General features: G+C 35.9%; 1 protein-coding gene across 1 annotated transcript in view; it reads left to right on the top strand.

Annotated features, from left to right (window-relative positions):
• The window catches only part of slc45a2 (solute carrier family 45 member 2), a 52580-nt gene extending 37760 nt beyond the window's left edge, over nucleotides 1–14820 (top strand). Inside the window, exons 5-7 of the mRNA XM_039752701.1 lie at nucleotides 5516–5639; nucleotides 7566–7771; nucleotides 14593–14820. Coding sequence (XP_039608635.1) covers nucleotides 5516–5639; nucleotides 7566–7771; nucleotides 14593–14820 — 558 coding nt within the window. The remainder of the gene's footprint in view (nucleotides 1–5515; nucleotides 5640–7565; nucleotides 7772–14592) is intronic.
• Nucleotides 14821–15456: the final 636 nt, after the last annotated feature.

The raw sequence follows: 15456 nt of genomic DNA on the forward strand, positions 1-15456 counted from the left end.
AGTAGTCACTGGAAAACTTAAAATGAGTTCTGTGAAGAGCATTTCTGTTACCTTAGATGGCTAAGGAGACCAATCGTCAAGTCACAATGTATTCTAATTTCAATAACTAAATCACCAAACTGTTAACTGTGGAAACAGAAAATTCCTTTTTGCCTGCATCTCATATAACTAGTATGGTATGGTTTATGCGTGGTTGCATACAGTTACATTTTATTGATTAGAATCCAAGCATTGATTTTTTCATTTAAAAATTGATATTTTTAATTGGCCTGGTGATCAAGTCTTTGCCATACTTCAGAATTGCGATTTATAAGCAATTTTTTTTTTCCTCACCCCTAGTAACTTACCTAACTCTCCTCCCTGGTCTCTCTCTATCCGTCTCATCACCTCCCACACCCTTCCATCTAATTTATAATCTATAGAAGAGCTAATATTTCTCTGACAAATCCAATGCCTGGATGACTGTGCCCAACCAATAAAATGGAGGTTTGTTTCTACCTAACATCTGGTGTTTCAAAAAGGGGTTCTGTTCCTTGAGATTGTGCAATTTAAAATTGATGTTTCGAGAAATTATGAATAAGAAAATTAGTATCAGTGAGTTGGTTTTTGTTAAACAGGTGAATTAACATTCTAGTTCTCTAGAGTGAACTAGTATAACTGATGTCTTTTATATGACTTACCACATGTAATACAATTAGAAAATAATAGTAATTAGTGAAAATGTAAAAATTTCTACTATAGGGTATACTATATTTTATTGTTATGTAGAAATTATGTATTTTCTATATTTTATTTATTGAAATCTAATCTTAAAATAAAAAAAAATGTCATTTAAGTTATAAAATTCCCTGGTAAATAAGTTGTATTTATGTTTATGGTGTTACTACAACATTAAACAATAATGTTAATTTAGTTAGTTTTTGTCCTCATGATATGTGGATTACTCTGACAAAGTAAGGTGGAAGTTACTTGTCTTAACAAATCAATAATAGTCATTTCTGTAAAACAGAAAAAAAAATTATTTGGATGCAGAGTTTCAAGTTTCAAGTCTTTAAATAAAATCTGGATGTATTTCTTGAACTCAATCACCAGTGTCCAAGTTGAAACCTCCGTTAGTGATGGATGATACTGCTGGTTTTCTTTTTGATCCAATATCAATTGATGTTGAGGCCAGTATTGCCAATACCAGTACTGATGCAGCCAGAGTGTTGTCTTTCAAGAATGGTTAATCTTCTGTAAAAACTTACAATATGTGTGGGCATCAAAAAGCCACATCTTAAAGACTTTGCATTAATAGACTATTACACATAGTGTCAAAGATCAGACCTCTTTGCTTGTTTATAACAAAAATTACTAAACATGTTCAGTTCTTGCAAGCGATTTGTGGAACAAAAACAATCGTTAGCATTACATATTTTCTCGAAAAAAATGTAGAAAGCATTGTGTTTTTTGGCTCATAAAATTACATTTTTATTTTTTACTGTAAAATGTGCAAAATGCTAAAAGTGTGCAGTCACAATTGTAAAAAGTATAATGATGCAAATACTGAGTGAGGGTCACTTTTGGATTCATCAGATTCACTTTCGGTTTCACTTTCTGTTTAAATTTCACTGCCTGAACACAGATTCACTTTGTCATCACTGCTATTGAGAGGCTTCTCAACATCACTGCTTGTATCACTGTCAAGAGACTTGAGCTGCTGAAAAACATGTTTAACGAGACGCCATTATTACTAGGCACATCTACAGGTGAAGCCACGCATATACCGTTACCCAGTTAATACTCAGGACTACCGCTTATGCAGGACACAGCTATACTTCTGCCTGAGTAACGCTCGGGACTACCACTTTTAGCTTTGTTTTTACAGCCTGAGTAATACTTGGGTCTAATGCTAGGGAATGGAATTTAAAGATAATATCATGTAATTTTTTTTTTTTTTTAACACAAAATGAACATAATAAATATGGAGAGTTTGAAAATGTGCTCTAAGCATGTCCATTCGTCAAGCTGTAAATGTAATCTACTGTAATGGTGACTCCAGCTCATTTGTGTTCTTTTAGTACCTTGCTGTCCTTAAAAGGACTGCTAGATTTAAGACACACAAAGATGAAAAGAACACAAGACTGTACAGATCTGCTGTTTTTACAGGCACTCCTGCTATTGATGATGTAATGTCATTTCATTCTTTTGGTGATTCATCCCAGGCTGAACTTGTCCAGCACAATTACAATGCTCTAATAAATAGACATTGATTGTTTTCTATTCAAACAATTACAACAGCCTTACATCACTTTACAATACTAACGTTACCTAGGTCCTGCCTGCCTTTCTGGAAGGCTTCTTTAAGAGTAGACTGTAGCCTGAGTGTCTGTGCACTCTTCTGATCACCTCCATTTTAACTCCTCAAGTTCGGCAGCGTAACTGACTTTCATGTGTTTTACTAGCTTTGTGGTGTTGCTGTAATAATGTACAGTCTTCTAACACATATCACATTTTGCTTCATTATTATTCACTCAGTGGAGTAAAACAATGCTGCACTTTCTTTCTGCCATTACCTCATATACACAGTCCCACTGCTTTGGCAGGTGGACTGCAACACTGCCAGTGTGAATGCAAGGCGATGAAAAGCGTAGAAGGAAAAGCAGCTCCCATTTTGCACATTATGACACATTTAATTTAATCATATTCTCCCCATCAAATGCTTTTAAAACAATAATTTCCAATGAACTTGCATATCATTGAAAATGTGTAATATCAATACTTTTAATGTGAACATCAATGTTTAAATTAAAAGGTCAGGATCGGAAGCATTGATGTATTAGTATTGATCTGCCCATCCATTAAAGGGTACAATGGCAAGTCCTTTCAACATTTAATTTCCTATGCTAATAACTGAAAATATCTCTAGATATAATTTAGCTATCTCAAAAACTCTATAGAAGTCAATGGGAAAAGTTGTTCAACTATATTTTAGATATTATTGTGTTTTAGATTAAAATCTAATTAAGATTAGTCAAGGAAGAAAGCACAGATTAAAATGAGTTTTCACATTTGTCAGCCACCAGTGCTCAAAGGGAAGCTAGAAAAAGTACAGAGAATAATGACAGAAATGAACCACAGTTTAAAAAGAAGAACAGAAACTCTTCAACCAGAATGAGTCACATAAGAACAAGGAACAGAACATACGATGTGTTAAAGTATGTGGACGTTTCCTTAAGATGTTATAGCTTTAACATGACAAATGATTTTCCCAGAAACTCTCAAAACTTGAATACAGTGTTATTGCATATACACACTTATTTTTTTAAATGGTACCATCCTCAGAAGAGTAAAGGTGTACTGGTAAACTGGTAGACACAACAAGAAAAGAGAAACCACCACAACAGCTAATTAAATAGCTGCCGAAAAAGAATATTTGCATTAAAAATAGTGCAGCTACATCAAGTAATTAGGTCAGTGTATTTACACAACCAAACCATAATGGTCCACATACTTTTGTTGTGCCAATTATAAAACTGATGCAGTTCTCCATGATGAATTCTATCAAGTGCCTATACTAACAATAGCACAAGAATTTTTTTTTATTAATCCTTTGTTTAAAGTTCTTACAATGAAAAATTTACCAGCCTGATGGAATGTTAATATGATAAAATTAGTAGTCCAAACAGAAACATTACCCTTAGTCTAGCATAAAACCATTAATTTCAATCCCTGTATTTCATTTGAAATGAAGTTATCAGATTTTACGTTGCCATCTTTATATCAATAAGGCCTCCGCAGAGCAAGTAAATGGGGTTCAAGAAAGAATACCTGAAAGCGAGTGTAAATGATCCTTCTATATAAAGGCGGTCGGGATTGTACTTCCATCCCATGAGTGCTACGCAGACGCGGAGTTTCACACACGCCCCGTCCATTTTGCAATGCACGATGGGATTTGTGGTTTTGTTTTTCCAGGTAAAAGATGATTTTCTACTCCAGACTGTGCGATATCTTCTTCTTCTTTCTTACTATATAAAAGCAGTCGGGATTGTCCTTCCGTCCCGTGAGTGGAAAGCGTAGAGATATTCCGCTTATCACAGACTTACTACTTGCAGCTTGCGGTACGAAGCGACATGATGTAAGCAGAGTTCTGGTGCTCCCATCGTTCCCTTGCTTTTGTGCGCAATGCGCTGGAAAAATAGACAAAATTATGTCTCAGGAAAAATAATTAATGTTGATGGAGTACAAATGCCTCACCACATAGTAAATATCAGGGGGGTTCAAAAGGGCGACCTCAATATAGAAAAAAAGTTTAAATTTCATCACAAAAATAACAGAAACTACGAGTATTAAAGTAATACTGCTCAAATGCAATATAACCAAATTAATGAGTTTGTATAAAATATCAAATTGATCTACATATTGAATTGCCTTAAGAAGTGGTCAACTTAAAAGTCGGTCGCCTTAAAAGGCGTGTCAGCCTAGTGGAAATTAATATGTAATGGGCACATTCTAATATGTGTTTAGAGTGCTGTTCTCACTTTTATACATTTCTTAAGAAGCAGTTCATGAATTGTATTAGCCTTCAAATCAGTCAATACACAGGATAAGGATATTTTAAAAGCTCCTCATTCTGTTTTATTTCACTGTGTTATGCACCATTCACTGTAAAATTAGCCTTTATTTAAAGTAACATTATTAGAAATGTGCCATTATTGATTTAAGCAAGCTTTTATCTTACATTTCAGATCAACATACTTTGCAAAAAACAAGACAGTACAGCTGATAAACATAAAATATTTGTTTAAAGAAAAAAATATTCACATGGAAGACTGGTCCTCAACTCTAACGTAGCGTTTCCCATTACTGTTTAACCAGTAATATCGGTTCTCTTTTCATTTTTGAAATTCCTTTCTTTGTCTTTACTTATATACTTCATAGAACAGAGAAAAAACAATTTTCTGCTATCGGAGGCTTCAGTGTGGTCTAGGAGCGATCAGTGTGGAACAACAGCAAGCAAAATGAAAATGTCCATGAAAAAAACTTAAGATGCTCATATCGCATAATCCACGTTAGTTATCAAGTCGCTTTCTCACAAAGTCCGAAACATATGGATTTTTTGATAACATATTGTGTAGCACACTAAAGTGAAGCATGTTTAATCAGGATTGAGCTTGTGATATGAAGATTCATTCCTCTCCTAATTCTTTGGTTAAGAGCGATGTCTTCAGTTCAAAGGCTCAAATCTGTTTAAATGTGCTTCACTATCCTTCAATACGGTATAATAGACCTACTATAACCAGAAGTATCATTTGGATCAATTGAACTTCAAATTCAAAAGGAAAGTAGCTTAACTAAATACTAGCATTTTAATGTACAGTGTTTTACATCAGTGAGTAATTGTATGAATTTTAACAATTTGAAAATGTAATGTATATTTAATGTATAGTTGTGCAATACCAGAAAAAAGCTGGTTTTATTAAAGATGTTTTTGCCTGATTTTTTATTGTATTTTACCACATTATTATATATTTAGATTGTATACAAAGGAAACCCATATGCTGAACACAACTCTTCAGACTACTTAGTGTACGAGAGAGGTGTTGAGATTGGATGTTGGGGCATGTGCATAAATGCTGCTTCTTCTGCAATATACTCATGTAAGTAAAGACCCTGTCATGTTACTTAGCACTCATGTTGGCCTGTGTCTCTGGAATTGACTACTACAGCAATATAATCAGGTACTCTAATATTAAAAAATAAGTGTTTGACAGTATCAAAATGGACATAAAATCAAAAATTGTCCACCCTTTGTTCGATTTTTTTTTTCTGTCATACACTGTTGTCATGAATTCATGGCTTCTAAAAGAACAAAGTAATGAGATAGTGTGCCAGCCAGTTTTGTCTGATTCAATAAAATAAAATTACTTATACTAATTAATGTCATTGGTTTCTTAACCCACTTATTGTAATCTTTGGGAGGAGACTAGAGTGGCAGGTGCATCCATTTAGGACACAGAACAAATTGTGAAGATTCTATTCAGAAAGTCCTTGCGTTGGCAATGATTTGAATCCAGGACTTTGGAGCAGTGATGTAGTAATGCTAACCACTCTATCAACAAATCTGTTCTGTATAATCTTTTCAAAACAATGAGTGAAAGCAGGCATATGAAACAGTTCGTGTAAAAGTAAGAAATGGATTCATAACCAGAGTATTAGTTGTAAGCGTGGATTATATTAACTTCAGTTTAGGTGACTAAGCTTTAGGTGATGTTACTTTGATTGTACTAATTGGAACGCCATCTATATGTGCAGGCGAGTCATCATCCCCAAGGGATGCATTGAAGATACAACCCAAAATTCTCTATGGGTTGTATAAAGCATTTATGTAGACATTTTCCAGCCAATATAGTGTTATTACTCAGAAACACCAAAATATTTCCTGAATGGTTTAAGAAATTTCAAATATCAGGCACCAACCCACTGTCATGTCTATAGGCTAATACAGTATGTACCAAACAGGTTATGCTGACTATCTGACATCTTGGTCATAAATGATTCAGCCCCTATTGTAGCAGCATGTCAAGCACCTCAAGGCCACCATGATCAGAGCCCATATAATTTTCTTTTTTTATTAGCAACTTTAACAGTTATCATGAACAAGATGGACGTGTTCAAGATATTATGTGGTCATATTGATGTCATATTTTGACTTTCATTTAGGGTTCATCACTAGTTCTAGGTAAACCATTTTCAACAGATACTTTACAGTCATTATGGTGGTGTGTATGTGCCAGTCCCTGAAATATGATCAATCAAAAGGACTTTTCAAAACAAATTAATTTGGGAAGAAAGTAAAAGGTATATGTTAAGAGACTAGACAGATTTAGGTAATTGTCCATTTTATATAATGTCTCATACTGTGCAATATATCTATAAATGCAAAACCTCAGTTTTACTTGAATTTCAAAATGATTTTTACTGTATTTAATACATAATGTACTGCACAAGAGATATCTTAAAGTATGTTTTTTTGTAGCACTTTCTTATTTAGATTCTTTCAAAATGTGTTAGTCTAATATTATTCTCAAACCTTTATGAAATATTTAATTGATTGCTGAAACAGTGGTGTGGAGATTTGCGCTATAGTTATACAGTTCCAAGAATATGTGTTTCAGTTCCAGTTTGATCGCTGATTATCAGAAATATGCATGTTCTCTTCTTGTGTGTCCATTCCAACTATTTGGGCATGTTTGATGTAATCAAAACTATCATGGTATGAATAACTTGAGTACAGTACGTGCATTGTCTTCTGTCTAATGTAAGTTCCTATGTATTGTAAAAGCATAAGTGGGATCAGAATATTAATAGATCAATATCTATTGACATTAGTGCTGAAATTCTTTGTATGTATTTTGTTTTAATTTCACATTTTGAAAGATAATAGTGCTGCTTTGTTTTAGGTTGGCATCAACGGTTTTAGTGTTGTGTTTGATTTGTATTTAATTCTGTGGGGTTTTTTATTTGATTTTTATTGTTTATCTGAGAGCATTTTTAACCAATTTTTCATTTTATTTTGGCTTCAGACATTCAGAAGATCATTTTGCCATATATAGGCCTTAAAGGGCTATACTTCACTGGCTACTGCATCTTTGGTCTGGGTACTGGGTTCATTGCTCTCTTCCCCAATGTCTACTGCACACTTACTCTCTGTATAGTGTTTGGTGTCATGTCCAGCACAATGTATACTGTACCCTATAACCTGATATCGGAGTACCACAGGGATGAGGAGGTAGGTACTAAATGTACTAAATTTAAATATTACTGTCAGAAATTTTAGGTTAGGCTTGCTGAATCTTTAGGCCAGTTTAAAGAGATCTTATTTACTGTATAAGCAACCTTAGTGACTGATAAATGTCTGATAAATTTAATAATTCGACTGTACACTTCTCTAGCACCATTGTAACCTGAATGACATATTCAAGATGTTACCTCCGACATACTGTACAAAGTTTTAACATCCTCTTAAATCCAAAGCAACTCAACATCCTATTAACTTTTCTGATTATTTCTTTATATTTTTTGGTTTTAGAAAGTGATGAATCCACCATTACTCTCGAGTGTTTTTAGCTGCTATTTCCTGATTGTTTAAAAATACTGAAAATGTTAAATTCCTAGGTATAAAAAATTACATTTATTTAAATGAAAATGAATTAGTCACATGTTCAAGTTGAAGTATGCTTTATTAGCATGGGTACATAGTACAATGACGTGCAATAAAATTTTGGGAAAGTTATAGAGAGAAGGCTTAGAGAAGAGACCACCTTAGGGAAGGAACAACTTGGTATTATGCCAGGGAGTGCAATATCTGGTGCAGTCTTTGCACTGAAATGGCAAATAGAGAAGCATTGAGAAAAACAGAACAGTTTTTTACACATATTGTGTTTATTTATTTGGAGAAGGGTTATGATGGAGTGCCACGTCAAATGGTTTGGAGGTGCGCAACAGAGGAAGGAGTACCAGAGACGTATGTGAGAATTGCCAAGGAGGGAGTGTGGACTCTGATTAAAAGCAGTGTTGGGGTTAAAATACAAGATCTCAATTAAAGTAGATGTGCACCAAGGGTGTTCTTCAAGTACTTACCTCTTTCATCTGGTTATGGATGTGTTGAGTCATTTATCCTTCTGGTGCATACTTTCTGCTGATGACATTGTGTTGGGTAGCAACAGATAAAAGGAATTGGAGAGGAAGTTGAAAGAATGGAGATGGGCTTTGGAAGACTGAGGACAGAAGGTAAATAGGAAGAAGACAGAATACTGTATATGAGGTTTTATGATGATAAAGATTCAGAAGTTAGCCTGCAGGGACAGCTACTGAAAAGAATGGATAAATTTAAATATCTAGGATCAGCAGTAGCCCAAGATGAAAAATGAGATGCAGAGATAACCCATAGAGTTAAGAAGGTATCAGGAATATTGTGTGATGGAAGAGATAAGGCAAAGGTTATAGGTAATTTTTTAAGACAGTTGTAAGACCAGCAATGATGTTTGGAGCAGAGACATGGGCAGTACAGGGAGCACAAGAGAAGAAGTTGAATGATGCAGAAATGAAAATGTTAAGGTAAATGTGTGGAGAAGAAAAAAGGAAAGAATAAGAAATCAGACAATCAGAGGTACAACAAAGTGGGAGAGATATAGCTATGAAAGTACAGGAAGGTAGGTTGAATTGGTCTGGACAGGTGATGGGGAGAGACAATGAATGTGTGCAAAGGAGGGGTGGGAATGGAAATACAGGGTAAGAGAAATTGAGGGAGATCAAAGCGGAGGTGGAAGGATTATAGACTGATGAGGAGGTACAGAACTTTAGCTGTATGGAGAAGGTTGATCAAACACATTGACCCCACATAGAAGTGGGAAACGTGGAAGAAGAAGACATGTGAGTGAGGTTCTTGCTTAAGTATTTACCACAGACTAGTCTCAGTATTATAAAATAAGCACTGCCCAAGCCTTAATTTGTCCAGATCCCTGTGTATGAATTTTGCAGATGCCGATGCACTGCATCTGTTTATCCTCTTATGGTAGCTTTTTCCCATCTGCATAGTTTAACTTGTTAGTTATATATGTTGTGAACTTGACCCAGGACACAGGCAGACAGACATCATTATTGCTCACCACACACTCGTTTTATTTACACTATTTACAGATTGTCCCGCTCTCAACTCCCCAGTGCCTCTTGCACCGATTCAACAGCTCTAGGCCTTACAACGCCTCTGTCTCTCTTTCCAGGCCTTACAATGCCTCTGTCTCTCTTTTTCTCTGGCCGCCTCCAGTCCTCCCGCTAGCTCCGTCCTCTTCCACCCGACTTCCGCTCCAGACTGAAGGGAGGCGGCCCCTTATATAGTGCTCCCGGATGAGCACCAGGTGTTTCCGGCATCCACTCTTGGCCACGCCCCAGCGTGGCGGAAGTGCCGGCTGTCCTCCCGCAGCTCTCCGTCGCCACAATAGTCTTCCCCCCGGCACTTCCTGGTGTGGCGGAAGTGCCGGGCTCCCGGGATAATTAGGCACCGGGGCGCCGCCTGGCGGTGGCCACGGGTCCCTACAGGGCTGGGCTTCAAAGCCCTGTACCCGAGGCCCCCTGTCTAACCAGGACGGACGCCCCCACTCGGTCTGGAGGAGGCACACGCCCTCCTCCGGTCCTCTAAGCGCCCGGCCGGGCTCCACCCGCCGAGGCCACACGGATGAACCGGCATCGGGCGCCGCCTGGCGGTAACCACGGGCCCCTACAGGGTAGGGCTTCCATGCCCTCGACCCGTGGCTCCCAATAGAACCAGGACGGACGCCCCCTCGCGGTCTGGAGGAGGCACAAGTCCTCCTCACGTCCTCCTGGGCGTCCCGGCCGGGCTCCAGCCCCGGCCGGGGGCCACAATGTATCTAACTGATTTGAATAAAGTAATAAGGTCAGCACAAGTATTGATTCCTTAACATCCACATATTTGAACTTTTCTCATTCATAAAAAAGCTTTAGTACATATAGCCAGCTGATTCCTATGCATAAGCTAATTCTACTGTCAGCTGCACACTACTTCTTAAATCCCTGATTCTATTGATTTGATGATTGGCCTCGTCTTTTCTTGGGTATCCAGTGTACACAGTATTGCAAATGCCACTATGGCTCAGTGGTTTTATTGTTCCTTATAAAAGCTTAGAATATTTCAAAAAGCAATAAAGTAAAGTAATTTGGACAGATGGTTAACTGTCTTATCTTTAGAATAACTTCCAATATACAAACAGTCTTGTAGGCACCAAAATTAATACAGTCGTCTTTATATATATATATATATATATATATATTATATGAATTAAATTAATGTTTGCTGGTTTCATTCTTTAATTTTTTTCTGGTATGTTATAATTTTGGGGGAAAAACATAGCATTAGTGAGGTGTTAATGTAATTTTTGATTCTGCCAACTGGTAAAACCGGTGACCAAATTGTACCACACAGTGGCTAGTTAATTTCAAAATTAAGTGGTTTTAAAATGTAATGACATCATATAAAAATTGTATTGTACAACACAATTGTGTTTATCTTAATAAATGACAAAGTGTTATATGATAATTTATTATAAGGGCTAAATAAGGATTAAAAAATTGGAAAATCTATACATCTGTGACAAAATTAATTGTCTGAATATTAGAACATAATTGTTGACTTGCAGGCTTAAGCCTAATTTTTCTTGTTCCCTTAACATCTTTAATTTAAATTATTATACCATTTTAATTAAAAATTGTACATCACACTAAGGAATTCTAAAAGGAATTCTAAAAAGGAAGCATTGCTGGTAGATTAAAGAATATGAAAACAAAGGATCTTTTCATATAGAAAAAAATGCTTGTCAATTTTGATGGCTTCTATATTATTTGTGCATTTTTGTTACATTTAACAACTTAATACCCAAAGAGTGCATTGCTAATGTATGTAACACTGTTGGCTGCATAACTCTGCCTAGCATTCACTGAGAACGATTTGTGATTATCTGCTCAAGGGATATTTGAGCAAATAATGATAAAAGAGTTAAGAATTTATTACACATTCTCTGAATTTATTTTTAAACTTTCTTATTAGGAAATTTAGCATGCACAAAAATGTATTAATGGTGAGTTGAATTGTTTTGTGTCCCATGTGCAAATTCTAACTGTGATACCTTCTGTTAGATTTAGCCTTTGACCTGGGTTTGGAAATTCCTTCGACACACCAAAACACTGCTGCTTTGAGTTTAATTTCTTATTTGACTCAATGTGCATGTGAAAATTGAATACACCTTAGTTTAATTTAATTTCCTACAGATTTTGTCTGTCTTAAAATGTGTTATTCATGGCCTGCTAGCAACAGTCAAACAAAATAAATAAATTATACAAATTCAACATGCAATTCCTCTTTTTACCTTATGGTGGCAGCACCACTGTGTAACAATTACAGAGTGGTTAGAGTTCCCTTGTAAGCTGTATGAAATTTTCTCAAATTGTGTAATTTGATATGGTGGAGCGACGAGATCAGCGACTGCAATCGGCAAATCTGACATACTCCACAAAAAAAAAGTCTTTTCTGTGTTTTTTTAATTATTTTTATTGAATTTATTAAAAGCATGTAACATTCCATACAAACAAATCAAACTTAACAAAACTAAATTCAATTCACTCCCCCCAAGAGAAAAAGACGAAGACCAACAGCCAGAATAGAAAAGAGGGAGGAGAATACTTTTCCCCAGTATAAAAGCTTATTCTAAAATATTATTGATTAGATCCTTCCAGGTTTTAAAAAAAAGTTTTGAACAGATCCGCTAAGTGAGAATTTGATTTTTTCCAATTTCAAATCGTATCAACGATTGGTTACCCACTGACTTAAGAGTGGCAGGGTGGTATTCTTCCAGTTGTGCAAGATGTCTGCATGCTAATAATGAAGTGAAGGCAATTACAGTTTGTTTGTCCTTCTCCACTTTAAGCTCATCTGGAAGTCCACCAAACACAGCTCTTAGTGGATTAGGAGGGATTGGAACACCAAGGCTGGTCCAGAAGGATGTTAATAGATTAATGTTTCTTAAACAGAAGCTAGCTAAAAAGACAATTTTACAGTTTTGACACCTAAACCAAAACTGAACATTATTTAATCTCTAATTAATTTCTGTTCATATTTGCATCTTTTCTGGTACACAAAAATATAAATATGCAGTTGAAATTTGATTGCAATATTACAACTAAGGATAATAAAAGCAGTTTTATGTCCTTAGACTATGCAGTAGAGCTCCCATATTGTGGCTGAAATTTAAGATTCTTTTAGTGCTAAATGAACAAATTATCTTTCTTTATATGAATTAGGCAACTTTTGTTATTCTGGCATTCGCATTTGTGCAGATTTTATGCAGAAGGATTATTTTAATATTTTATGGCACTTAATGGGGAGAGAGAGAGGTTTGATGTCTTTATGCAGTTTAATGGTTTAGCAAGAATATATAATTTGGGAATTTGATTATTTATTAATACAACTATTATTTACAAAGGCACTATGTTCTAATTATTACTATTTACTGATAGTCTTCATTGACCTTAGTTAGATTTGTAGTTTTTTTCATGGTCATTTGTATTTTGATGTAAATTCTAAGATTATTTTTTGCTACCAAATCCCATAGTTCAAATCCATGCAGGTTAAATGGGTTACTAAAGTGGTCCTAGTGTATATTTAAGTGTATGTGTTTCCACCTTGCAATGGAATGGTGCACAGTCCAGGGATTGTTCCTGTCCTGTGTCCTATGCTTCCTGGGATAGGATCCAGCTTCTTCGCAATTCTTCTCAGGATAAAGCAGATTTGGAAGATGTAAAATGGGATGGGATGTAATGTATCCTGTATATTTTACATGTATTTTTTTTTTTTGAGGCAACTGATATTATCTTTGAAAAACTGCCTTTTTGCCTTATTTAATATGCTCACTATGCTATACACTAATCCAGTTCAGCTAAAGAGCTTTGTTGTAGAAAGGCACCTTCTTTTCTCTGGTGAATGAAGATTACTATATGTTTACAATGCAGGTAAACATTCAATTTTATTCAGATTATTCCTTTAGAGCCAATTTCTACTTGACAGCCTAAAACACTATGCAACAATTACAAAAGCAGCAAGGTTTAAAAAAATAAAATAAACATGTTCCTAATTAACTGTTGAATAGTAAGTGAACTGTTGTGCTTGAAATAAGTGAATGAATAAATGTTTCAAGGTCCTTCAACTAAAGAAATACCTTTAGAAATCATAGAAATGTGATGACTTAAGATTGAACCATTGTCAAAGATAATACCTAGGAGCTGTCTGTATCGCCTTACTATTCACAGAATTAACACTCTGTCAAAATCTCTTTCATAAATTTAAACATAAATAAATGTAATTTATTGGCTGTAGTCTGCACATGTCAAATACGTTTGAACTTGAGCTACTGTTAATCATACATCCTCTGATGCACAGACGGACACTTAATTAGTGTTGTTTCCTTGTGTTATAAGTTTTTTCAGGTCTTACAACAGACACCCTCTTCCAGGCAACCCAACCAAGGCTGATCACGTCTCGACCTGAGTTCAAGTGGCATCTTGTGGTCCCAATATATCACCTTTTTTCAGCTAGGCCCATCTTGATGCCCTCTCTGCAGCCTCCACACTGTTGTTGATAGCTCTTCTCCTACTTGCACCAGTGATACACAGCATTATATAGGGCTTTTCTGAGGTAATGGCCTGTATCCTTGGCAATACACTTCCACCGGTATGCACCCGGTCCACTCTTTTATGGCAGGCCTCCAGCATTTCATGGTATTTTTCCCTCTTCCTCCTCCGCTTCGTCCATCCTCTTCTCCCACGGCACTGTTAGCTCCAGGAGGATGAGCTGTTTTGTAACCTCGGAAACTAGTATGATGTCAGGTCTCAGAGTGGACCTGGTGATATATTTTTTTTATTTGTAGTCTACACATTGTGATTTCTACACTATTGAAGGTTTTAGACCTTTTGAACATTTTATATAGATTTAAATGCTGTACACAAACATACATAATTTGCTGCTTTTCTTTCCCTTTTTGTCAGATAAAGAGACAACAGACTGGCAAGTCACCAGAAGAAGGCAGAGGAATGGGTGTAGACTGTGCTGCTCTTACATGCATGGTTCAGTTGGCACAAATCATTGTTGGAGCAGGTCTAGGAGCATTGGTCAACCTGGCTGGTAGTGTCATTGTTGTAGTAATGTCTGCCTCTGCTGTGTCTTTAATTGGCTGTTTGTTTGTAGCCATTTTTGTCAGGTTTGTGGATTATTAAAATTTAATTTCAAATACCATTTTTGTGTTTTTTTTTTTCTTTGTGTTGATTTTGTATAACCTCATGACCTTATAATGACAGAATCATTTCACTAATTGATTGCAGTGCTCTCAGCTTTTCAGATGCTTTCGCCATTGCAGTTAAACAGTTTGGAAGTAAAACAGTAGCATCAAATGCCACAACAAGACACCAAGAAAAGAAAAGGCACAGAGGAAAGTTAGTAATGGTTCATAATCCATCCATCCATCCATTTTCCAACCCGCTGAATCCGAAAACAGGGTCACGGGGGTCTGCTGGAGCCAATCCCAGCCAACACAAGGCACAAGGCAGGAACCAATCTTGGGCAGGGTGCCAACCCACAGCAGTGGTTCATAATTATTGTAGTAATTACTATATTTTTATACAAATGGTTAACAAATGCAGATGTAATATGCACATCTAATCTAAAGTATTTTCTTTAGATATTTCATCTCGTCAGTTATTAAAGTAGAAAGTTTCTTAAAAAATGAAAACAACATGACAACATCACACTAAACTTCATATCAGTCAGTCTAAATATTTCTAATAGTGAAAATTATATTATAAAACTAGGAAACTCAGGAGGATGATAGATTTCACAACTTGGCCTCAAGCTTC

Source organism: Polypterus senegalus, chromosome 4 (assembly GCF_016835505.1).
Source record: "Polypterus senegalus isolate Bchr_013 chromosome 4, ASM1683550v1, whole genome shotgun sequence".
Classification (NCBI taxonomy): Eukaryota; Metazoa; Chordata; class Cladistia; order Polypteriformes; family Polypteridae; genus Polypterus; species Polypterus senegalus.